This window comes from Oncorhynchus mykiss, chromosome 16, assembly GCF_057628025.1.
Source record: "Oncorhynchus mykiss isolate SJ-2025 chromosome 16, ASM5762802v1, whole genome shotgun sequence".
NCBI lineage: Eukaryota > Metazoa > Chordata > Actinopteri > Salmoniformes > Salmonidae > Oncorhynchus > Oncorhynchus mykiss.
In genome coordinates this window covers 1546703-1574359 of record NC_143037.1, presented here as the reverse complement: position 1 = coordinate 1574359, position 27657 = coordinate 1546703, and the positions used below count along the sequence as shown (strand labels likewise).

Below are 27657 nucleotides of genomic sequence, written 5' to 3'. Positions count from 1 at the left end.
CGTAACATGGTCATCCATGTCTCTCCCACATCATTCAGCACTTTACATTTGGTTACGCCGGCATCCTGCCTTTTGACAGGAAATGTCACTGTTCAGAAACCAGAAACCAGTATCCATTGTCCCCGTTAATCACTGAAGTCCTCAGCGTTGAAGTATACACAGTGTACAAAACATTAGGAATACCTGCTCTTACCTTGACAGGCTAAACAGGTGAAAGCTATGATCCCTTATTGATGTCACTTGTTAAATCCACTTCAATCAATGTAGATGAAGGAGAGGAGACAGGTTAAAGAAGGATTTTTAAGCCGTGATATATTTGAGACATGGATTGCGTATGTGTGCAATTCAGAGGGTGAATGGGCAAGACAAAATATTTAGGTGCTTTTGAACAGGTGCAACTCAATATTAGGAAGGTGTTCCTAATGTTTTGTACACTGTAGAGACCTAGGGCTGTACGTGTCAAGCGTCTCGGAGTGCTGGTCTAGGATCAGCTTAGCCTTTTAGATCATAATTAATAAGTTAACACGGACAGGAGGGACCTGTTCCTAGATCAGCAATCCTACTGAGACGATGATACCTAGAGTTGTGTTCAACAAGGCTCTTGTTTGCAGTGAACAGGTTACTTACTACCTGCCCAGACGGTTAGCTAACTACCTGCCCAGACGGTTAGCTAACTACCTGCCCAGACGGTTAGCTAACTACCTGCCCAGACGGTTAACTAACTACCTGCCCAGACGGTTAGCTAACTACCTGCCCAGACGGTTAGCTAACTACCTGCCCAGACTGTCAGCTAACTACCTTCCCAGACTGTCAGCTAACTACCTGCCCAGACTGTCAGCTAACTACCTGCCCAGACTGTCAGCTAACTACCTGCCCAGACTGTCAGCTAACTACCTGCCCAGACTGTCAGCTAACTACCTGCCCAGACTGTCAGCTAACTACCTGCCCAGACTGTCAGCTAACTACCTGCCCAGACTGTTAGCTAACTACCTGCCCAGACTAGTGTCACCTGCTCAGACTGTTAGCTAACTACCTGCCCAGACTGTTAGCTAACTACCTGCCCAGACTGTCAGCTAACTACCTGCCCAGACTGTCAGCTAACTACCTGCCCAGACTGTTAGCTAACTACCTGCCCAGACTAGTGTCACCTGCTCAGACTGTTAGCTAACTACCTGCCCAGACTGTTAGCCAACTACCTGCCCAGACTGTTAGCTAACTACTTTCAGACTGTTAGCTAACTTCCTTCTCAGACTGTTAGCTAACTTCCTTCTCAGACTGTTAGCTAACTTCCTTCTCAGACTGTTAGCTAACTTCCTTCTCAGACTGTTAGCTAACCACCTTCTCAGACTGTTAGCTAACTACCTGCCCAGACTGTTAGCTAACTACCTGCCCAGACTGTTAGCTAACTACCTGCCCAGACTGTCAGCTAACTACCTGCCCAGACTGTCAGTTAACTACCTGCCCAGACTGTCAGCTAACTACCTGCCCAGACTGTCAGCTAACTACCTGCCCAGACTGTTAGCTAACTACCTGCCCAGACTAGTGCCACCTGCTCAGACTGTTAGCTAACTACCTGCCCAGACTGTTAGCCAACTACCTGCCCAGACTGTTAGCTAACTACTTTCAGACTGTTAGCTAACTTCCTTCTCAGACTGTTAGCTAACTTCCTTCTCAGACTGTTAGCTAACTTCCTTCTCAGACTGTTAGCTAACTTCCTTCTCAGACTGTTAGCTAACCACCTTCTCAGACTGTTAGCTAACTACCTGCCCAGACTGTTAGCTAACTACCTGCCCAGACTGTTAGCTAACGTTAACTGTGTCCCCAGGGACATCCACAGGGGTCCCCGCAGGCCCTCTTCCTAGCCCAGAGCGAGCGGAGCTCCTCGGGGGAGTGTTGGGGCGACGACAGCATGTCCTGGTAGCAGTCCTTCTCACACAGCCAGCCTGCATCCTGGGGAGAGGACAACAACAACAACCATCAGACAACAGTCAGACAATTAGGGTTAGGTTTATTAAGGTCTAACAATGCTAACTGGCATTCGTGTTAACAACCAAGGTGAAAGACAAGAATAACATGAGCTTGTTGGTTAGGGTGGCTGTTTTCAGGTAGGCTACCATACTATGTTACCTGCTATTTCTACTATAGTCATGTCATCTGGTTCTTTACCTAATATGTCTACTATACTAGTGTCATCTGGTTCTTTACCTGATATTTCTACTATACTAGTGTCATCTGGTTCTTTACCTGGTATTTCTACTATACTAGTGTCATCTGGTTCTTTACCTGGTATTTCTACTATACTAGTGTCATCTGGTTCTTTACCTGCTATTTCTACTATACTAGTGTCATCTGGTTATTTACCTGGTATGTCTACTATACTAGTGTCATCTGGTTCTTTACCTGATATGTCTACTATAGTCGTGTCATCTGGTTCTTTACCTGGTATGTCTACTATACTAGTGTCATCTGGTTATTTACCTGGTATGTCTACTACAGTCATGTCATCTGGTTATTTACCTGCTATTTCTACTATACTAGTGTCATCTGGTTATTTACCTGGTATGTCTACTACAGTCGTGTCATCTGGTTCTTTACCTGGTATGTCTACTATACTAGTGTCATCTGGTTATTTACCTGGTATGTCTACTACAGTCGTGTCATCTGGTTATTTACCTGGTATGTCTACTATACTAGTGTCATCTGGTTATTTACCTGGTATGTCTACTATAGTCGTGTCATCTGGTTATTTACCTGGTATTTCTACTATACTAGTGTCATCTGGTTCTTTACCTGATATGTCTACTATAGTCGTGTCATCTGGTTATTTACCTGGTATGTCTACTATACTAGTGTCATCTGGTTATTTACCTGATATGTCTACTACAGTCGTGTCATCTGGTTATTTACCTGGTATGTCTACTATACTAGTGTCATCTGGTTCTTTACCTGGTATGTCTACTATAGTCGTGTCATCTGGTTATTTACCTGATATGTCTACTATACTAGTGTCATCTGGTTCTTTACCTGGTATGTCTACTATAGTCGTGTCATCTGGTTATTTACCTGATATGTCTACTACAGTCGTGTCATCTGGTTCTTTACCTGATATGTCTACTACAGTCGTGTCATCTGGTTCTTTACCTGATATGTCTACTACAGTCGTGTCATCTGGTTCTTTACCTGGTATGTCTACTACAGTCGTGTCATCTGGTTCTTTACCTGATATGTCTACTATACTAGTGTCATCTGGTTCTTTACCTGGTATTTCTACTATACTAGTGTCATCTGGTTATTTACCTGGTATGTCTACTATAGTCGTGTCATCTGGTTATTTACCTGGTATGTCTACTATAGTCGTGTCATCTGGTTCTTCACCTGGTATGTCTACTATACTAGTGTCATCTGGTTCTTCGCCTGGTATGTCTACTATAGTCGTGTCATCTGGTTCTTCACCTGGTATGGCTACTATACTAGTGTCATCTGGTTCTTTACCTGGTATGTCTACTATAGTCGTGTCATCTGGTTATTTACCTGGTATGTCTACTATAGTTGTGTCATCTGGTTCTTTACCTGGTATTTCTGTGGTCCAACAGCAGCCATCCAGATCCCCATGCTCACATCTTCCCCCTGAAACAACACGTAACACATTAAAGAGTCTCCAATGGTGCCTTGCTTTTCTGGTAGAAAGAGGAGGGAGGGAAGCGCTACTAAGGTACACAATAGTACATTTTGGTAGACAGAAGGTGCTCTTTGGTAAAAGGGGTGAATTGGTCATCAAAAAGAAAGGAGGACCAAGGCACTCTTCATATAATTAATTAAAATGCCTCTATTAGTATGGCATGTTCAATAGAAACAAGGTTTTAAAAATCTGACGCGTTTCAGCTGCATGGCCTTCGTCAGGGAGTACAAAGAAATAATACAATGTCCTCTTTTGAACAGCTTTTTCAATCAGCCCTAATTAGAAGAGGGAGTGGTTACACAATTGATTTGACACAACTAGTAAACAATATTTTACACATTAAAAAGTGAAATACTGTAGCTATGTGATCATAAAAATACAACTCCAAGCTAGAAGTATGAGAACACTTAGAAAGGTAGTTCTAACCTTAAATATGACTGGGAGAAGTGTCAAGAATAAGAAAGCTAAATATTCCATAGTACACTAGAACACAGCAAAACATGAACAACAACAGTCTAAACATAGCTGAGGGCAATTGAGCAAAATGTCCACTAGATGACAGCAAATGGACCAATCACGACCCTACAGGAAGGGGGAGAAATCCCCCCCCAGATTTCTAAAACCTTGTTTCTATTGAACATGCCATACTAATAAAGGCATTTTAACTAATTATATGAAGAGTGCCTTGGTCCTCCTTTCTTTTTGAAAAAGTGTTTGGTGCCGTGTGGTCCCGGTACCTGGTAGGCCTTGAGTTGCTCTGCATTGCTGGCCAGCCATTGGACGAGGTCCCTGGAGGCCACGTAACCCGAGCCGCAGGCGAAGGCCGGGTAGGCTGGACTGGCGTATTCTAGCTCCTGCCACTTCCCAATGCGGTCCACCGCCCAGCTCTGACGGAAACTGGGAAAGAAAGAACATCAGACAGACACACTGCCCAATGCGGTCTACCACCTAGCTGTCTAACAGTAGGAAGAACAACAGACCAACAGGCAGGCAGGCAGGCAGACACTACCCAATGCGGTCCACCACCTAGCTGTCTAACAGTAGGAAGAACAACAGACAGGCAGGCAGGCAGACAGACAGACAGACAGACACACTTCCCAATGCGGTCCACCACCTAGCTGTCTAACAGTAGGAAGAACAACAGACCAACAGGCAGACAGACACACTTCCCAATGCGGGCCACCACCTAGCTGTCTAACAGTAGGAAGAACAACAGACCAACAGACAGGCAGGCAGGCAGACAGACAGACCGACACTACCCAATGCGGTCCACCACCTAGCTGTCTAACAGTAGGAAGAACAACAGACCAACAGCTGCATCAGATCTTACTCACCAGAACTACCTCCATATGATTAGGCTGGAATATGAATTTATCTAAGTAGGAGCTGCTCTGAGCAAAATGAGTCTGGAGAACTGTCTAGGCTGTAGGCAGTTTTCCCCTGGTTTAAACCTTCATTTAACTAGGCAAGTCAGTTAAGAACAAACTCCTATTTACAATGACGGCGTACCGGGGAACAGTGGGTTAACTGCCTTGTTCAGGGGCAGAACGACAGATTTTTACCTTGTCATGTCGGGGATTCAATCCAGCAACCTTTCGGTTACTGGCCCAACGCTCTAACCACTAGGCCACCTGCCGCCCAACGCTCTAACCACTAGGCCACCTGCCGCCCAACGCTCTAACCACTAGGCCACCTGCCGCCCAACGCTCTAAACACTAGGCCACCTGCCGCCCAACGCTCTAACCACTAGGCCACCTGCCGCCCAACGCTCTAACCACTAGGCCACCTGCCGCCCAACGCTCTATCCACTAGGCCTCCTGCCGCCCAACGCTCTAACCACTAGGCCACCTGCCGCCCAACGCTCTAACCACTAGGCCTCCTGCCGCCCAACGCTCTAACCACTAGGCCTCCTGCCGCCCAACGCTCTAACCACTAGGTCTCCTGCCGCCCAAAGCTCTAACCACTAGGCCTCCTGCCGCCCAACGCTCTAACCACTAGGCCTCCTGCCGCCCAACGCTCTAACCACTAGGCCACCTGCCGCCCAACGCTCTAACCACTAGGCCACCTGCCGCCCAACGCTCTAACCACTAGGCCACCTGCCGCCCAACGCTCTAACCACTAGGCCACCTGCCGCCCAACGCTCTAACCACTAGGCCACCTGCCGCCCAACGCTCTAACCACTAGGCCACCTGCCGCCCAACGCTCTAACCACTAGGCCACCTGCCGCCCAACGCTCTAACCACTAGGCCACCTGTCGCCCAACGCTCTAACCACTAGGCCACCTGCCGCCCAACGCTCTAACCACTAGGCCACCTGCCGCCCAACGCTCTAACCACTAGGCCACCTGCCGCCCAACGCTCTAACCACTAGGCCACCTGCCGCCCAACGCTCTAACCACTAGGCCACCTGCCGCCCAACGCTCTAACCACTAGGCCACCTGCCGCCCAACGCTCTAACCACTAGGCCACCTGCCGCCCAACGCTCTAACCACTAGGCCACCTGCCGCCCAACGCTCTAACCACTAGGCCACCTGTCGCCCAACGCTCTAACCACTAGGCCACCTGCCGCCCAACGCTCTAACCACTAGGCCACCTGCCGCCCAACGCTCTAACCACTAGGCCACCTGCCGCCCAACGCTCTAACCACTAGGCCACCTGCCGCCCAACGCTCTAACCACTAGGCCACCTGCCGCCCAACGCTCTAACCACTAGGCCACCTGCCGCCCAACACTCTAACCACTAGGCTACCTGCCTCCTCTACACTCTAACCACTAGGCTACCTGCCACCTCTACACTCTAACCACTAGGCTATCTACCGCCTCTACACTCTAACCACTAGGCTATCTACCGCCTCTACACTCTAACCACTAGGCTACCTGCCGTCCCTACACTCTAACCACTAGGATACCTGCCGTCCCTACACTCTAACCGCTAGGCTACCTGCCGCCCCTACACTCTAACCACTAGGCTACCTACCGCCTCTACACTCTAACCACTAGGATACCTGCCACCTCTACACTCTAACCACTAGGATACCTGCCACCTCTACACTCTAACCACTAGGCTATCTACCGCCTCTACACTCTAACCACTAGGCTACCTGCCGCTCCAATATATACTCAGCTACTACAGGACGGACCAGGGGAGTGCTGATCTAGGAACAGATTTCCCATCCAAATAAACTTCAAAGGATCCTAGATCAGCACTCCTACTGAAAACAGGCAACATATCCAGACGCCGTCTACCACGCTGTGTCTGTATCCAGACGCCGTCTACCACGCTGTGTCTGTATCCAGACGCCGTCTACCACGCTGTGTCTGTATCCAGACGCCGTCTACCACGCTGTGTCTGTATCCAGACGCCGTCTACCACGCTGTGTCTGTATCCAGACGCTGTCTACCACGCTGTGTCTGTATCCAGACGCCGTCTACCACGCTGTGTCTGTATCCAGACGCCGTCTACCACGCTGAGTCTGTATCCAGACACCGTCTACCACACTGAATCATGTATCCAGACACCGTCTACCACACTGAATCATGTATCCAGACACCGTCTACCACACTGAATCATGTATCCAGACACCGTCTACCACACTGAATCATGTATCCAGACACCGTCTACCACACTGAATCATGTATCCAGACTGTCTACCACACTGAATCATGTATCCAGACACCGTCTACCACACTGAATCATGTATCCAGACTGTCTACCACACTGTATCATGTATCCAGACTGTCTACCACACTGAATAATGTATCCAGACACTGTCTACCACACTGTATCTGTACAGTACTCACTTCCCCCACCAGAAGTTGTGTCTCTTCAGGCCCTTGTGGTCGATCTTCATTAAAACCTTGTCCACGTCAATATAACAATCATCATCCGTCTTCAGGAGCAGATCAAACGCAGCGTTTCCCACCGACCTATAAAACAGCAGGGAGTTATCAACCCACCTATCAGACAACAGATAACGAATTAACCCACCTATCAGACAACAGATCATGAATTAACCCACCTATCAGACAACAGATCATGAATTAACCCACCTATCAGACAACAGATCATGAATTAACCCACCTATCAGACAACATAATCACACTACCATTCAAAAGTTTGGGGTCACTTCGAAATGTCCTTGTTATCCATGAAAACATACATGAAATGAGTTGCAAAACGAATAAGAAATATAGTCAAGACGTTGACAAGGTTATAAATAATAATACATGAAATAATTTGTGTGTCCTTCAACCTTCTCTTTCGTAAAAGAATCCTCCATTTGCAGCAATTACAGCCTTGCAGACCTTTGGCCTTCTAGTTGTCAATTTGTTGAGGTAATCTGAAGAGATTTCACCCCATGCTTCCTGAAGCACCTCCCTCCCACAAGTTGGATTGGCTTGATGAGCACTTCTTACGTACCATACAGTCAAGCTGCTCCCACAACAGCTCAATAGGGTTAAGATCCGGTGACTATAATGGAGTGGCAAGCACAGACAGAATACCAGCTGACTGCTTCTTCCCTAAATAGTTCTTGCATAGTTTGGAGCTGTGCTTTGGGTCATTGTCCTGTTGTAGGAAGAAATTGGCTCCAATTAAGCGCAGTCCAGAGGCTATGGCATGGCGTTGCAAAATGGAGTGATAGAGACCTTGATGAAGGAAGGCTTTGACCCTGTACAAATCTCCCACTTTACCACCCCCAGACCATCACATTGCCTCCACCATGATTGACAGATTGCGTCTGGAGCACTCCTCCAGCATCTTTTCTGCGTCTCACGAATGTTCTTCTTTGTGATCCGAACACCTCAAAAACTTAGATTTGTCTGTCCATAACACTTTTTTTCCAATCTTCCTGTTATTTAGCTTTTTCATTGCAACTCTGCCTAGCAGGCCAGCATCCCGGAGTCGCCTCTTCACTGTTGACGTTGAGACTGGTGTTTTGCGGGTACTATTTAATAAATCTGCCAGTTGAGGACTTGTGAGATGTCTGTTTCTCAAACTAGACACTCTAATGAACTTGTCCTCTTGCTCAATTGTGCACCGGGGCGTCCCACTCCTCTTTCTATTCTGGTTAGAGCCAGTTTGCTCTGTTCTGTGACGGGAGTAGTACACAGCGTTGGACGAGATCTTCAGTTTCTTGGCAATTTCTCCCATAGAGTAGTCTTAATTTCTCAGAACATGAATAGACTGACGAGTTTCAGAAGAAAGTGCTTTGTTTCTGGCCATTTTGAGCCTGTAATCGAACCCACAAATGCTGATACTCCAGATACGCAAGTAGTCTAAAGAAGGCCAATTTTATTGCTTCTTTAATCAGAACAACAGTTTTCAGCTGTAGCGTCAGGCTGGGGATAGTAGCGTCAGGCTGGGGATAGTAGCGTCAGGCTGGGGATAGTAGCGTCAGGCTGGGGATAGTAGCGTCAGGCTGGGGATAGTAGCGTCAGGCTGGGGATAGTAGCGTCAGGCTGGGGATAGTAGCGTCAGGCTGGGGATAGTAGCATCAGGCTGGGGATAGCAGCGTCAGGCTGGGGATAGCAGCGTCAGGCTGGGGATAGCAGCGTCAGGCTGGGGATAGCAGCGTCAGGCTGGGGATAGCAGCGTCAGGCTGGGGATAGTAGCGTCAGGCTGGGGATAGTAGCGTCAGGCTGGGGATAGTAGCGTCAGGCTGGGGATAGTAGCGTCAGGCTGGGGATAGTAGCGTCAGGCTGGGGATAGCAGCGTCAGGCTGGGGATAGCAGCGTCAGGCTGGGGATAGCAGCGTCAGGCTGGGGATAGTAGCATGGTACGTATCATTTCTATTTGATAATTTACACATTCACTGAATAGCAGAGCCAGTAAAGAGCTTTTTAAACCAAGTCTGATTTTGTCGTATGAACTTAATGTCATAATTGATTCCTTTCAGCTAACTACAGTAGTGGACTATAGGGCCTCAATGGTGCCGCTCCAGGAGGACTCTGTTTCCTATCAATTATTTACACAAAGACTTCCTTTATGGAGGCTTTTACATCAATGGTGTCGCTCCAGAAGGACTCTGTTTCCTGCTTTTACATCAATGGTGCCGCTCCAGAAGGACTCTGTTTCCTGATTTACATCAATGGTGTCGCTCCAGAAGGACTCGGTTTCCTGCTTTTACATCAATGGTGTCGCTCCAGAAGGACTCTGTTTCCTGATTTACATCAATGGTGCCGCTCCAGAAGGACTCTGTTTCCTGCTTTTACATCAATGGTGTCGCTCCAGAAGGACTCTGTTTCCTGATTTACATCAATGGTGCCGCTCCAGAAGGACTCTGTTTCCTGCTTTTACATCAATGGTGTCGCTCCAGAAGGACTCTGTTTCCTGATTTACATCAATGGTGCCGCTCCAGAAGGACTCTGTTTCCTGCTTTTACATCAATGGTGCCGCTCCAGAAGGACTCTGTTTCCTGATTTACATCAATGGTGTCGCTCCAGAAGGACTCTGTTTCCTGCTTTTACATCAATGGTGCCGCTCCAGAAGGACTCTGTTTCCTGCTTTTACATCAATGGTGTCGCTCCAGAAGGACTCTGTTTCCTGATTTACATCAATGGTGCCGCTCCAGAAGGACTCTGTTTCCTGATTTACATCAATGGTGCCGCTCCAGGAGGACTCTGTTTCCTGCTTTTACATCAATGGTGTCGCTCCAGAAGGACTCTGTTTCCTGCTTTTACATCAATGGTGCCGCTCCAGAAGGACTCTGTTTCCTGATTTACATCAATAGTGTCGCTCCAGAAGGACTCTGTTTCCTGCTTTTACATCAATGGTGTCGCTCCAGAAGGACTCTGTTTCCTGATTTACATCAATGGTGCCGCTCCAGGAGGACTCTGTTTCCTGCTTTTACATCAATGGTGTCGCTCCAGAAGGACTCTGTTTCCTGCTTTTACATCAATGGTGTCGCTCCAGAAGGACTCTGTTTCCTGCTTTTACATCAATGGTGTCGCTCCAGAAGGACTCTGTTTCCTGCTTTTACATCAATGGTGTCGCTCCAGAAGGACTCTGTTTCCTGCTTTTACATCAATGGTGCCGCTCCAGAAGGACTCTGTTTCCTGCTTTTACATCAATGGTGCCGCTCCAGAAGGACTCTGTTTCCTGCTTTTACATCAATGGTGTCGCTCCAGAAGGACTCTGTTTCCTGCTTTTACATCAATGGTGCCGCTCCAGAAGGACTCTGTTTCCTGCTTTTACATCAATGGTGTCGCTCCAGAAGGACTCTGTTTCCTGCTTTACATCAATGGTGAAATTGAGAAACTGTCTTCCAGAGATGGACCATCATAAAAAATAAATCCTCACTAAGTTCATGCAAATATTTTTGGAAGAGAAAATCGTCCTTGGTGTGCAAGGGGCTTAAGAATAGATGTACAGCAGCCCAGAGCAGCCCCGAGTAGTCCAGAGCAGCCCCGAGTAGCCCCGAGTAGCCCCGAGCAGCCCCGAGCAGCCCCGAGCAGCAGAGCCAAACTATAAGATTTGTGTCCATTTTCATGTTACTTGTGTAGCAGACCAAAAACCACGCTAACAGAGGGAAACCGCGACTCTCGCAGTGTAGTTGCGAGGTTAGACCAGTCACACTGGGTACTTACCACTTGTAGAACTGCAGTAGTTTAGAAGGCACGTTCCTGTATGTATCTACTACATCCACAAACACTATGTCTCCATATCGCAGACCCTCCTGCTCCAGAGACCTGTCCTCCATCTGCAGTCTGGTGCCATGACTCTGGATCCGCCCCTGTCGGCCATGCAGCACTTCCCACAGGGAGGCCATGTCTAGGAGGAGAAACAATGAGAGGATAGAAGACATACCGACAGACAGACAGGCCATGTCTGGGATACGTCCAAAATGGCACCCTATTCCCTACATAGTGCACTACTTTAGACCAGAGCCCTATGGCACCCTATTCCCTATATAGTGCACTGCTTTAGACCAGAGCCCTGTGGCACCATATTCCCTATATAGTGCACTACTTTAGACCAGAGCCCTGTGGCACCATATTCCCTATATAGTGCACTACTTTAGACCAGAGCCCTGTGGCACCATATTCCCTATATAGTGCACTACTTTAGACCAGAGCCCTATGGCACCATATTCCCTATATAGTGCACTACTTTAGACCAGAGCCCTGTGGCACCATATTCCCTATATAGTGCACTACTTTAGACCAGAGCCCTGTGGCACCATATTCCCTATATAGTGCACTACTTTAGACCAGAGCCCTATGGCACCATATTCCCTATATAGTGCACTACTTTAGACCAGAGCCCTATGGCACCATATTCCCTATATAGTGCACTACTTTAGACCAGAGCCCTGTGGCACCATATTCCCTATATAGTCCACTACTTTAGACCAGAGCCCTTTGACACCCTATGCCCTATATAGTCCACTACTTTAGACCAGAGCCCTATGGCACCCTATGCCCTATATAGTGCACTACTTTAGACCAGAGCCCTATGGCACCCTATGCCCTATATAGTGCACTACTTTAGACCAGAGCCCTATGGCACCCTATTCCCTATATAGTGCACTACTTTAGACCAGAGCCCTATGGCACCCTATTCCCTATATAGTGCACTACTTTTGACAAAGGCCAACAATGTCTGTTTATTTTCTGCATGAACTCTTCTGCTTCTCACCGTGGCTCATATATTGATTGGTCTAAAACACAAAGACCATGAATGGGTATATTGTTTGGTTCTGAAGTCACATGCCATTGGACTGGACTCACCATGGATTTTGAAGGTGAACCCTCCAGCCAACCCTGGGAAGCCCAGAGCACTCCTGTGAGGCAACGTCCCCTCATCGATCTGTAACATCACACACAGGAGAGAGAGAGAGATTGTCGACACACACAGGAGAGAGAGAGAGAGATTGTCGACACACACAGGAGAGAGAGAGAGAGAGAGATTGTCGACACACACAGGAGAGAGAGAGAGAGAGATTGTCGACACACACAGGAGAGAGAGAGAGAGAGATATATTGGAGACGATACATTTGTCACATGAACATTTGCAGGAGATTTAACTGTGGAATAATGCTAGATTTAGCTATTGTCATATTTTAAAGACTATTGAACAAACACAAAGTGTAGCATATCTGTGAAAAAGAATGGGAAGCTATTAGGTACAGAGGAAAACTTGAGGACTCCTCCCCCGTTGTTCAGCTTCACCCGGGACGTGTTGGCCGTAGTCAGACCAGCTAAGTCAGGACTCTCCCAGACCAGAGTCCCCTCAAAGCCCTGGACAGGAGAGAAGGACATGACAGTCCAGTCAGACAATTCCCTATTAGTATTCTCTGTTTAGAGACTTTACCATGACATAAACCTCACCTTGGGCAGAATGAACCACTCCACTGGTTTGTACCACACACCGTTCAGACTTGTCCCAGGACTGAGCGGGCTGAAGCAGGCTGTCACCACTGCCTCCTGCCACACACAGAGGAGGTGGTTGAGGAATCAACAACATACTCTGGAGATTCACCTTCTGTATCCAGTACGCTCTACTATTCTAGAGCCTTACTGCTGCTGGTCTACTGCTGGTCTACTGCTGCTGCTGGTCTACTGCTGCTGCTGGTCTACTGCTGCTGCTGGTCTACTGCTGCTGCTGGTCTACTGCTGGTCTACTACTGCTGCTGGTCTACTACTGCTGCTGGTCTACTGCTGCTGCTGGTCTACTGCTGCTGGTCTACTGCTGCTGCTGGTCTACTGCTGCTGCTGGTCTACTACTGCTGCTGGTCTACTACTGCTGCTGGTCTACTACTGCTGCTGGTCTGCTACTGCTGCTGGTCTGCTACTGCTGCTGGTCTGCTACTGCTGCTGGTCTGCTACTGCTGCTGGTCTGCTGCTGCTGCTGGTTTGCTGCTGCTGGTCTACTGCTGGTCTGCTGCTGCTGGTCTACTGCTGGTCTACTACTGCTGCTGGTCTACTGCTGGTCTGCTACTGCTGCTGGTTTACTGCTGGTCTGCTGCTGCTGGTCTACTGCTGCTGGTCTACTGCTGGTGATCTACTTCTGCTGGTCTACTGCTCAGTACACAAAACTATTCCTCTGCTTGATATGTTTTGCTATCCCTCAGCTCTATAAGTTCCACCAGCAGGAGTTCAATAAGTGATCTGGCGGACAGCCTCAACTCAGAGAACAGCTACACTCCGAGTCCACGGACGGCTACACTCCGAGTCCACGGACGGCTACACTCCGAGCCCACGGACGGCTACACTCCGAGTCCACGGACGGCTACACTCCGAGTCCACGGACGGCTACACTCCGAGTCCATATCCACGTCATAAGGAATTCTTCTCCACCACGCCCATAAATGGGAAAAACAAACATTCTTTCCAATTGTAAAACAGGGGCCTTACAGCAGTCCCAAGGACAACGATTCAGGAGGGGACCAGGTTCAACACGTGGGTGGCTTTAATTCCACAGCGCTCGTGATAAAAGTATATTATATTTCTGACTTTAAAATGTCAGCAATCAAAAGAAAAGGCCTCTTATTAAGGAAAAACCTGTCCTAACCATAAAGGCAAAGGTGGGGTCTCTTAGGCCCAAACACAGCCTTCCCAATGAGTTACCAAACATGAACTGACCAGAACTGACCAGAACTTCCCAAAATGGGAACTTAGAAACATTTGGCCTCACCAGGTACATCTACGCGCCTGCGTTCAGTGAACACGGAGAAGTTCTCAGGACTAAACAGCACACAAATAGGCCTACGTGTTCCCGAAATAAAAATCTGACCTTCTACGTCGTGAGTGCTGCGAACGCTCATGTGCACTATAAGCATTGAACCCACTGAAGGTAAGAAATGAAATGTATTTTAACGTTGAAATACAAAAGGTAAGGGATGGTGAAACGCTAGCAACTAATATGGATTTAACAAATACCCATTTTAACTTGTGAAAGCAACAACAAACATTTCAACAAGGGAACAAAACACGCTCCGCTGGCGGCAGTGGAGAGCCCTGGCCACCAGCACCGTCACGAGGGAAGCCCTGGGCGCTAGCACCGTCACGAGGGAAGCCCTGGGCGCTAGCACCGTCACGAGGGAAGCCCTGGGCGCCAGCACCGTCACGAGGGAAGCCCTGGGCGCTAGCACCGTCACGAGGGAAGCCCTGGGCGCTAGCACCGTCACGAGGGAAGCCCTGGGCGCTAGCACCGTCACGAGGGAAGCCCTGGGCGCCAGCACCGTCACGAGGGAAGCCCTGGGCGCCAGCACCGTCACGAGGGAAGCCCTGGGCGCTAGCACCGTCACGAGGGAAGCCCTGGGCGCTAGCACCGTCACGAGGGAAGCCCTGGGCGCTAGCACCGTCACGAGGGAAGCCCTGGGCACTAGCACCGTCACGAGGGAAGCCCTGGCCACCAGCACCGTCACGAGGGAAGCCCTGGCCACCAGCACCGTCACGAGGGAAGCCCTGGCCACCAGCACCGTCACGAGGGAAGCCCTGGCCACCAGCACCGTCACGAGGGAAGCCCTGGCCACCAGCACCGTCACGAGGGAAGCCCTGGCCACCAGCACCGTCACGAGGGAAGCCCTGGGCGCTAGCACCGTCACGAGGGAAGCCCTGGGCGCCAGCACCGTCACGAGGGAAGCCCTGGGCGCCAGCACCGTCACGAGGGAAGCCCTGGGCGCTAGCACCGTCACGAGGGAAGCCCTGGGCGCCAGCACCGTCACGAGGGAAGCCCTGGCCACCAGCACCGTCACGAGGGAAGCCCTGGCCACCAGCACCGTCACGAGGGAAGCCCTGGGCGCTAGCACCGTCACGAGGGAAGCCCTGGGCGCCAGCACCGTCACGAGGGAAGCCCTGGGCGCCAGCACCGTCACGAGGGAAGCCCTGGGCGCTAGCACCGTCACGAGGGAAGCCCTGGGCGCTAGCACCGTCACGAGGGAAGCCCTGGGCGCTAGCACCGTCACGAGGGAAGCCCTGGGCGCCAGCACCGTCACGAGGGAAGCCCTGGGCGCCAGCACCGTCACGAGGGAAGCCCTGGGCGCTAGCACCGTCACGAGGGAAGCCCTGGCTGATAGCGCAGTCACGAGGGAAGACCTGGGCGCCAGCACCGTCACGAGGGAAGCCCTACAGTATTACGTTTCTACTGAGAATGCTCAGCAACCAATGTTTAAAAGTCATCCTTAGACATACTGTACTTTCTAAAATGTAGTAATAACAAGCAATACAAGGTGGGTGTGGCTGCGACATTCTGTCTAAAAACCGACGGAGTAGAATGGCCTTAACTCACCAAAGGCGAGCGTGCAAGAGGTGTGTTTAATATTTTAGGATGCATTGTTTTGCATTATAATGACCCAACCGACACCGGGTTGTCCCCTTTGACAACTCGCTGAATTGGAACGGGTCTATATTTTGACGTTTTATTGGTAGTCACACAAACAAATGTTTTTGTCATAATTCACTTTTTTTGGAGCTCATTTTAGTTGGAAGAGGCTTGAGCCTTTACCAGACATGCTAAATTAGACCTGGAAACACAACATTACTAATCAACAAACATGGAGATATGAACTATTCTGCCATGGATTTAATACTAGATTTAAGGCAATACAAACTCTTCCTGTCTACCAATAAAAGCCACTCCGTCAACCACCTCAAGTTCACTAGCTATGTACAATGCTGCATATAAACCATGTACAATGCTGTATGTACAGTGCCTTCGGTAGGTATTCAGACCTCTGGACTTTTTCCCTCATTGTAACATTGACTTATTCTACAATGGATAATAAAATCCTCAGCAATCTACACACACACACACACAGACACACACACACACACAGACACACACACACACACACACACACACACACACACAAAACCCCATAATGACAAAGCGAAAACATAATTAATTTAAACACAAAAAGATCCCAACATGTCGAACGAACAAATTGTCTGTCGGCATTTATAAAATTGTACGGAAACTACCCGTATCCATCACAACTGTTGTGATTAGGATTTATGCAGTATGACTTCACTCACAGCCTGATGGTGACATTCTCCTTGATCTGTGGTCTACTCTTCTGTTGGGTTCTACTCTTCTGTTGGGTTCTACTCTTCTGTTGGGTTCTACTCTTCTGTTGGGTTCTACTCTTCTGTTGGGTTCTACTCTTCTACTGTTCTCGGGTGCTACTCTTCTACTGTTGGGTGCTACTCTTCTGCTGTCGGGTTCTGCTGTCGGGTTCTGCTGTCGGGTTCTGGTGTTCTACTGTCGGGTTCTGCTGCTAGCCTCCACACTACCTGTTGTTCCAGCTGCAGCAGCCTGACTGTGACATTCCCCTCTATCTCCATGTGAGGTCCAGTAGGGAACACCCCCAACCTGGTGATGACTAGGGGGTGGAGGACCTTAAAGTCCAGGGCCACAGAGGAGACCTCCCCAGGGACAAGGACAGACGGGTCAGACACCTCCACCAGCTCCATCTCCTTATCCTGTCCTGGAGCTGAGAAAGAGAGACAAAGAGAGACACGGAGGGAGAGAGACAGGGTGAATCTAAAGTATTGTCTCTACTCCCCCCAGAGAAGATAAGGAACAGCCCAACCCCACACCCAAAAACACTGAAAGGGAGCAAGTTTATTATACAGGGCATTCGGAAAGTATTCAGACCCCTTGACTTTGTTACGTTACAGCCTTATTCTAAAATAGATTAAATCAATAATGTTCCTCATCAATCTACACACAACAGCGAAAACACGTTTTTAGAAATTTTGGCAAATGTATTAAACATAAAAAACAGATACCTTATTTACTTAAGTACTCAGACACTGCTATGAGACTCGAAATTGAGCTCAGGTGCCTCCTGTTTCCATTGATCATCCTTGAGACGTTTCTACAACTTGATTTGGAGTCCACCTGTGGTAAATTCAATTGATTAGACATGATTTGGAAAGGCACACACCTGTCTATATAAAGGTCCCACAGTTGACAGTGCATGTCAGAGTAAAAACCAGCCCATGAGGTTGAAGAAATTATCCGTAGAGCTCAGAGACAGGATTGTGTCGAGGCACAGATCTGGGGGAAATATCTGCAGCAACGCTCCCCATCCAACCTGACAGCTTCCCAAATACAGGTGTGCCAAGCTTGTAGCGTCATACCCAAGAAGACTCCAGGCTGTAATCGCTGCCAAAGGTGCTTCAACAAAGTACTGAGTAGAGGGTCTGAATACTTATGTTGAGTAAAGAGTCTGAATACTTATGTTAAATGTGATATTTCAGTTTACATTTCTAAAAACCCGTTTTTGTTTTGTCATTATGGGATATAGTTTTATGCAAACATAAGCAACACAATCCTGTCTCTGAGCTCTACTGAACAATCCTTTTGCCCTCGAGGCTTGGAGTTTATATAGACAGGTGTGTGCCTTTCCAAATCATGTCCAATCAATTGAATTTACCACCGGCGGATTCCCATCACGTTGTTGAAACATCTCAAGGATGATCAATGGATACAGGAAGCACCGGAGCCCATTTTCAAGTCTCATAACAAAGGGGCTGAATACTGATGTAATAAGATGTTTATTTGCACATGAATGGGGTATTGTGATGTCATTAATGGGGTATTGTGATGTCATTATGGGGTATTGTGATGTCATTATGGGGTATTGTGATGTCATTATGGGGTATTGTGATGTCATTATGGGGTATTGTGATGTCATTATGGGGTATTGTGATGTCATTATGGGGTATTGTGATGTCATTATGGGGTATTGTGTGTAGATTGATGAGGAAAACATTTCATTTATTCCATTGTAGAATAAGGCTGTAACGTAACAGAATGTGGAAGAAAGAAAGGGGTCTGAATACTTTCCGAATGCTCTGTAAAATGTCCATGAATTATAATCCACATTTCCTGTAGCAAACTGGTTTCAAATTGTGTTGAATATCATGTTGAATATCACAGGAACATAAACATGTTGAATCTGATCTTCATCTAAGTCACAACAATAGACAAACATAATCTGCTTTAACTTCTTTCTTGTCTATAATTGAATACATCATTTAAAACATTCACAGTGTAGGTTGGAAACAGTATGTGCACCCCCCTAGTCTAATGACTTATCCCAAAGCTAATTGGAGTCAGGAGTCAGGTAACCTGGAGTCCAATCAATGAGACGAGATTGGAGATGTTGGTTAGAGCTGCATTGCCCTATAAAAATAAAAAAAACCTCACAAAATGTGAGTTTGTTATTCACAAGAGGCATTGCCTGATGGGAACCAGGCCTCGAACAAAAATATATCTCAGAAGACCTAAGATTAATAATTGTTGAAAAAGCAGGAAAGGGTTACAAAAGTATCTCTAAAAGCCGTGATGTTCATCAGTCCCCTGTAAGACTATTATTATAGACGAGAGAGATAATATTTGTATTTGTCCAACAGCAGTCGATCATCATGTCACCTGAATAAGACCCCAGATATGTATTATAAAGGAGCATCTAGATCATCATGTCACCTGAATAAGACCCCAGATATTTATTATAAAGGAGCATCTAGATCATCATGTCACCTGAATAAGACCCCAGATATTTATTATAAAGGAGCATCTAGATCATCATGTCACCAGAATAAGACCCCAGATATTTATTATAAAGGAGCATCTAGATCATCATGTCACCAGAATAAGACCCCAGATATTTATTATAAAGGAGCATCTAGATCATCATGTCACCTGAATAAGACCCCAGATATTTATTATAAAGGAGCATCTAGATCATCATGTCACCAGAATAAGACCCCAGATATTTATTATAAAGGAGCATCTAGATCATCATGTCACCTGAATAAGACCCCAGATATTTATTATAAAGGAGCATCTAGATCATCATGTCCCCAGAATAAGACCCCAGATATTTATTATAAAGGAGCATCTAGATCATCATGTCCCCAGAATAAGACCCCAGATATTTATTATAAAGGAGCATCTAGATCATCATGTCACCAGAATAAGACCCCAGATATTTATTATAAAGGAGCATCTAGATCATCATGTCCCCAGATATTTATTATAAAGGAGCATCTAGATCATCATGTCCCCAGAATAAGACCCCAGATATTTATTATAAAGGAGCATCTAGATCATCACCAGGCTCTTTTCACCCCCCTGTGAAGTTCATCAGAACTTGTTTCATCTGTAGTCTAATAAACTGCGTGGTTTCCTGAGTCCTAGTGGGACGACCACACAACACATCATCACGTGACTCCCAAGGTTACTTCAGTATGATGGGTATTATATCAACATTCGAGCATAAAGACATTTCCACCACAAAAAGATCCCACCATGTCTAACGAACAAATGATCCGTCAGCATTTATGTAATGGTAAGGAAACTTCCTGTTTTATTTTATAGGGTAAGAGATTTTACTGTGGATGGAAACCTGGTTAGACAGACAGAGCAAAGGATGTCAGTCTCTGTTTATATAACACATATTCATCCAAGCTGTTTTGTCATCTACTGTACTGGTGTAGCTAAAAGCTGTACTGGTGTAGGTCCTACCTGTGGGGGGGTTTGTGAGGTCCTACCTGGGGGGTCTGCAAGATCCTACCTGGGGGGGGGGGGGGGGGGGGTTGTGAGATCCTACCTGGGGGGGGGGGTTTGTGAGGTCCTACCTGGGTCTGTGAGGTTCAAGAGGGAACATGAGTAGGGATCCTCTCTGTCCTCCTCTGGAATGGGACAGCCATGTTTCCCAATGATAAACTTCACTTGCACCCTGAAACAAAAACAACACCACCACAGTAAAACACAACACTATTACCACCACAACACTATACCTGTAACATAACACCATATAAAACAGTCATCCCTCCACTTATTCTGGCTCCTCTGATGAGTTACAGGCTTCCAAATGGTACAGAGCATTCAGAAAGTATTCAGCCTTTTCTTTTATGTTACAGCCTCATTCTAAAATTGACAAAGAAAATAAAACATCTCAATCTACACATAATACCCCATAATGACATTTTGGGAAATGTATAAAATAAATAACAAAATATCACATTTACATAAATAATACTTTGTTGAAGCACCTTTGGCAGTAATTACAGCCTCGAGTCTTCTTGTGTATGATGCTACAAGCTTGGCACACCTGTATTTGGGGAGTTTCTCCCATTCTTCTCTGCAGATCCTCTCAAGCTCTGTCAGGTTGGATGGGGAGCGTTGCTGCACAGCTATTTTCAGGTCTCTCCAGAGATGTTAGATCGGGTTCAAGTCCGGGCTCTGGCTGGGCCACTCAAGGACATTCAGAGACTTATCCTGAAGGCACTCCTGTGTTGTCTTGACTGTGTGCTTAGGGTCCGTTGTCCTGTTGGAAGGTGAACCTTCACCCCAGTCTGAGGTCCTGAGCACTCTGGAGCAGGTTTTCATCAAGGATCTCTCTGTACTTCGCTCCATTCATCTTTCCCTCAATCCAGACTAGTCTCCCAGTCTCTGCCACTGAAAAACATCCCCACAGCATGATGCTGCTGCCACCACCATAGGGATTGTGCCAGGTTTCCTCCAGACGTGATGCTTGGCATTCAGGCCAAAGAGTTTAATCTTGGTTTCATCAGACCAGAGAATCTTGTTTCTCATGGTCAGAGTCTTTAGGTGACTTTTGGCAAACTCCAAGCAGGCGGTCATCTGCCTTTTACTGAAGAGTGGCTTCCGTCTGGCCACTCTACCATAAAGGCCTGATTGGTGGAGTGCTGCAGAGATGGTTGTCCTTCTGGAAGGTTCATCCATCTTCACAGAGGAACTCTGGGGCGCTGTCAGAGGGACCATTGAGTTCTTGGTCCCGTCCCCCCGGTTGCTCAGTTTGGCTGGGCGGCCAGCTCTAGGAAGAGTCTTGGTGGTTCCAAACTTCTTCCATTTAAGAATGATGGAGGCCACTGTGTTCTTGGGGACATTTAACGCTGCAGAAATGTTTTTGGTACCCTTCCCCAGATCTGTGCCTCGACACAATCCTGTCTCTGAGCTCTACGGATAATTTATTCAACCTCATGGCTTGGTTTTTACTCTGACATGCACTGTCAACTGTGGGACCTTATATAGACAGGTGTGCCTTTCCAAATCATGTCCAATCAATTTAATTTACCACAGGTGGACTCCAATGGGGCGGCAGGGTAGCCTAGTGGTTAGAGCGTTGGATTAGTAACTGGAAGGTTGCAAGTTCAAACCCCCGAGCTGACAAGGTACAAATCTGTCGTTCTGCCCCTGACTAGGTAGTTAACCCCACTGTTCCTAGGCCATCATTGAAAATAAGAATTTGTTCTTAACTGACTTGCCTAGTTAAATAAAGGTAAAATAAAAATAAAAAAATCAAATTGTAGAAACATCTCAAGGATGATCAATGGTAACAGGATGCACCTGAGCTCAATTTAGAGTCTCATAGCAAAGTGTCTGAGTACTTATGTAAATAAGATATCCGTTTTTTATTATTAATACATTTGCCAAAATGTCTAAAAACATGTTTTTGCTTTGTCATTATGGGGTATCGTGATGTCATTATGGGGTATCGTGATGTCATTATGGGGTATCGTGTGTAGATAAATGATGAAAAAATAATAATTTAATCAATTTTAGAATAAGCCTAAAACGTAACAAAATGTGGAAAAAGTCAAGGGGTCTGAATACTTTCTGAATGCTCTGTATATTACACAACTTTTGGCCAGAGACCCTAATAGTGCACTATGTAGGGAATAGGGTGCCATAGGACTCTGGTCTAAAGTAGTGCACTATGTAGGGAATATGGTGCCATAGGGCTCTGGTCTAAAGTAGTGCACTATATAGGGCATAGGGTGCCATAGGGCTCTGGTCTAAAGTAGTGCACTATATAGGGAATAGGGTTCCATAGGGCTATGGTCTAAAGTAGTGCACTATATAGGGCTCTGGTCTAAAGTAGTGCACTATGTAGGGAATATGGTGCCATAGTGTACTACTTTAGACCAGAGCCCTATGTAGGGAATATGGTGCCATAGGGCTCTGGTCTAAAGTAGTGCACTATGTAGGGAATATGGTGCCATAGTGTACTACTTTAGACCAGAGCCCTATGTAGGGAATATGGTGCCATAGGTCTCTGGTCTAAAGTAGTGCACTATATAGGGCATAGGGTGCCATAGGGCTCTGTTCTAAAGTAGTGCACTATGTAGGGAATAGGGTGCCATTTCAGACACAGTCATTTCCCAAGGTACTTCTCTTCAGTTACCATGGTTACTATGGTTTGCTAAAAGGTCATCTCACTCCCTCTGTATCACACATGTATAGATAATTCTGCCTGTATCCCAAATGGGACCCTGTCCCTTATATTAGTGGACTACTTTTGACCAGTATCCCCACTCAGACCAATGTATATAAACACACATGTAGTGTACTATGGTACTATGGTGTCTATGGTCCATACCTGCGTTGGTAGTGTGTGTGGTCCCGGAGGTATCCCAACCACGTCTCTCTTATAGCCTGTCTGAGATCGTAGTGATGTCTGGCAGACAACACCCCCACCAGCACCTCACCACAGGGAGATGCTGCCGAGTCCTCATCTGTTAAGTTAAAATCATCACCATACAGGTAAATGAATGGGAAAGGGAAGGGGGGGGGGATTTATGTAAAATGTGAACCATGTATAGACAGTCCATTTTAAAACTTCACATAGTCTACATTATATTCAAACCTGGAAAATAAATTCCTAAAGCAGATGGCTATGAAGTCCTACCACCAGCGGGAGAGGAGAGTTTGCCGCTTATGACAAGATCTGCATCTCTAATGGGTCGATTTGCAACTAAAATGGGGCAAATTGGACTTAAAAGCTGTCCAGCAAGTCCACCGAGCTAGTCTCCTGACGGGGAACCATTATCACTTTGGAGGGTCGCCTGCATGCCAATAGCTCGTGGCTAACTGGGAAACGGTTGAACTGATTCCTGCCTCAACATTATTAAATTATTATAAAGACGTGGTTATGAAACCCATGAGACGTCACAAAAGATTGGCGACGAGTAATTCTGAACCTACTGGAACAATTCTGTCCGGAAGAAGTTGGTTTTCCGTGGTATAGTCTCTAGGCTATTGATAGCACAGTGTATTGCTAACAGAGGTAAATACATAATCAAGCTAGTTAAGAGAGAGTTAGCATCGTCACGGGCGGAAGAAAATGATTTGAGACGGACATCAAAGCAAGAAAACAACGTGATTAAACAAACTTGGGAATTAAAAACTGCTAAATGCGCGAACTTGGTGAAACGTCAGCGAGTGAAGTGAATGAAGATCACGTGACGGAGGAAAATCTTGCGGTGTTTGAGGACAATATTGATCATCCCTAAAGCCAACACCTCATTTGGCCGCCTTTCCTTCCAGTTTCCTGCTGCCTGTGACTGGAACGAATTGCAAAAATCGCTGAAGTTGGAGACTTATCTCCCTCACCAACTTCAAACATCTGCTATCTGAGCAGCTAACCGATCGCTGCAGCTGTACATAGTCCATCGGTAAATAACCCACCCAATTTACCTACCTCATCCCCATACTGTTTTTATTTATTCACTTTTCTGCTCTTTTGCACACCAATATCTCTACCTGTACATGACCATCTGATCATTTATCACTCCAGTGTTAATCTGCAAAATTGTAATTATTCGCCTACCTCCTCATGCCTTTTGCACACAATGTATATAGACTCTCTTTTTTTTCTACTGAGTTATTGACTTATTAATTGTTTACTCCATGTGTAACTCTGTGTTGGGGGGTTCTTGCAGGAACCTAACTGCCCAACAAACATTTGGATTGACAGCAGGTGCAGTAACTTAAATGAAAAATGTAAAGATCTCCTCAATTTAAGGTAAGGTGTGACTTAAATCAATATTGTTTTGTGATGACACCATCTACAGTGCCTTGCGAAAGTATTCGGCCCCCTTGAACTTTGCGACTTTTTGCCACATTTCAGGCTTCAAACATAAAAATATAAAACTATTTTTTTGTGAAGAATCAACAACAAGTGGGACACAATCATGAAGTGGAACGACATTTATTGGATATTTCAAACTTTTTTAACAAATCAAAAACTGAAAAATTGGGCGTGCAAAATTATTCAGCCCCTTTACTTTCAGTGCAGCAAACTCTCTCCAGAAGTTCAGTGAGGATCTCTGAATGATCCAATGTTGACCTAAATGACTAATGATGATAAATACAATCCACCTGTGTGTAATCAAGTCTCCGTATAAATACACCTGCACTGTGATAGTCTCAGAGGTCCGTTAAAAGTTTAAAGCCGGATTTGGATACAAAAAGATTTCCCAAGCTTTAAACATCCCAAGGAGCACTGTGCAAGCAATAATATTGAAATGGAAGGAGTATCAGACCACTGCAAATCTACCAAGACCTGGCCGTCCCTCTAAACTTTCAGTTCATACAAGGAGAAGACTGATCAGAGATGCAGCCAAGAGGCCCATGATCACTCTGGATGAACTGCAGAGATCTACAGCTGAGGTGGGAGACTCTGTCCATAGGACAACAATCAGTCAGTCGTATATTGCACAAATCTGGCCTTTATGGAAGAGTGGCAAGAAGAAAGCCATTTCTTAAAGATATCCATAAAAAGTGTTGTTTAAAGTTTGCCACAAGCCACCTGGGAGACACACCAAACATGTGGAAGAAGGTGCTCTGGTCAGATGAAACCAAAATTGAACTTTTTGGCAACAATGCAAAACGTTATGTTTGGCGTAAAAGCAACACAGCTGAACACACCATCCCCACTGTCAAACATGGTGGTGGCAGCATCATGGTTTGGGCCTGCTTTTCTTCAGCAGGGACAGGGACGATGGTTAGAATTGATGGGAAGATGGATGGAGCCAAATACAGGACCATTCTGGAAGAAAACCTGATGGAGTCTGCAAAAGACCTGAGACTGGGACGGAGATTTGTCTTCCAACAAGACAATGATCCAAAACATAAAGCAAAATCTACAATGGAATGGTTCAAAAATAAACATATCCAGGTGTTAGAATGGCCAAGTCAAAGTCCAGACCTGAATCCAATCGAGAATCTGTGGAAAGACCTGAAAACTGCTGTTCACAAGTGCTCTCCATCCAACCTCACTGAGCTCGAGCTGTTTTGCAAGGAGGAATGGGAAAAAATGTCAGTCTCTCGATGTGCAAAACTGATAGAGACATACCCCAAGCGACTTACAGCTGTAATCGCAGAAAAAGGTGGCGCTACAAAGTATTAACTTAAGGGGGCTGAATAATTTTGCACCCCCAATTTTTCAGTTTTTGATTTGTTAAAGTTTGAAATATACAATAAATGTGGTTCCACTTTATGATTGTGTCCCACTTGTTGTTGATTCTTCACAAAAAAATACACTTTTATATCTTTATGTTTGAAGCCTGAAATGTGGCAAAAGGTCGCAAAGTTCAAGGGGGCCGAATACTTTCGCAAGGCACTGTATCTTTCTAAAAACAGTCAAATGGACACAATTCAATGGATATCAATCAACAAAGAGTTAAGAAAATGTAGGCTACACGAATATGTTGAAGGTTAGCTGTATTGGGTGCAGATGACTGAACTACTCACTTTTGTGTCTGTAGGTATACAGACGAGGAGGTATACAAAGGTGTGTCTATTGGTATGCAATGCAGATCACATGTACCATCCTCCTCCCTCACCTCTTCAATTAATATCCCATAGGCCTCTACATTATGGACGAGGTAAGTGTATGAAAACCATTAGCAAAACAGTTTCACATTCACCACAAAAACCAAGGTATGAATACTGTTGTGTGCATGTTTTGTTAATCATCTGTACAACTACTATTTTTAGAATTCAGACTTCACCCTCCCTACACCTCTGATGAATATAAACAGGAAACCTGTTCGATTACCATGCACCGCAAAATCATTCTGGCTGTGGATACGGAGAACATTAACATCAAACACGGCAGAGGATATACCCATTGGACTTCAGGCTCTGCTGGGAGTCTACCTCATATTGCCATTGTTTTAATTCTGCTTTGCCACTAAAATCATAATAAAAACGGAGAACTAAAATATGGTGTTGTGCGTATTATTATTAAGAACTATAATAGGCGAGGGGGGAGGGGGGGGGGGGGGTAGTTAACCCCAAAAGGTTCTTCGAGGATCCATTAAAAGGGGTTATTTGTAGAACTTGTGTCCCACCCAGAACCCCTAAAGAAAACTCCATGAACCTTTTATTTTGTGAGTGTGATTCTGGTCTCATCGCTATTTAAAATTGTTATAAAGACGTGGTCTCGAAACCCACGAGACTAAATACAGTATAAAAAATTTCAGTATAGTTTTATACTTTTCTAGTCCAACAAAACCATGTATATTCCAATGAGCGGTTTCAACACAGCTAGATAAAAAGTTGACTGAAGAAAACATTACTGTACCAGAATCTTTCTCCAACGAGATGGTCGCTCTGTTTGTCCACGACCAGAAGTGCACCACTACCGCGACAACACACGGAACTAGAAGCAAGGCTAGGCTTCGCATGGACGGATCGCTTGGTGGAGATTCCAACGGTTAACGGGTAGGCTATAAACTGGATCCGGTAGTGGTGTTATCTGTGTGTAGCATAAAACGGTATGTGCCTCCTGTACATTTCTGTGCTAAATGTCTCATGTCTGCCTCCGCTCCTGTTCTGAAGATGATGATGATGATGGTCATTCAACCAATGGAAGTGCAGACATCGAACCGCTATGTTCTCTGGGATATGAAGTACTGTAGTCATCACGCCACAGGTCGCTAAAACAAAAAATATTTGTACAACTGGGAGCTGTCCTGTGATCTTATTTTATCATTGAGATTTCAACATACAGTAGTAGGCTATTACTGATATTTAAGCGTTGCTAGTATTGTTACATGTATATACAGGACCAGTCAACAGTTTGGACACACCTACTCATTCCAGGGTTTTTATTTATTTGTACTATTTTCTACATTGTAGAATAATAGTGAAGACATCAAAACTACGAAATGACACATATGGAATCATGTATTAACCAAAACAAGTGTTAAA

The 27657-nt window shown here is 46.1% G+C and overlaps 1 protein-coding gene across 1 annotated transcript; it reads right to left on the bottom strand.

Annotated features, from left to right (window-relative positions):
- Positions 1-295: 295 nt before the first annotated feature.
- On the bottom strand, positions 296-27322 carry b3galnt2 (beta-1,3-N-acetylgalactosaminyltransferase 2). The gene is made up of 12 exons (XM_090201718.1): positions 27029-27322; positions 23039-23174; positions 20271-20371; positions 16914-17113; positions 13008-13103; positions 12807-12917; positions 12408-12486; positions 11265-11448; positions 7479-7604; positions 4417-4576; positions 3571-3627; positions 296-1950 (listed from the first exon to the last, which is right to left on the bottom strand). Exons 1-12 carry the CDS (start codon positions 27129-27131, stop codon positions 1810-1812), a joined length of 1494 nt encoding a protein of 497 aa, XP_090057844.1. The 5' UTR covers positions 27132-27322; the 3' UTR covers positions 296-1809.
- Positions 27323-27657: the final 335 nt, after the last annotated feature.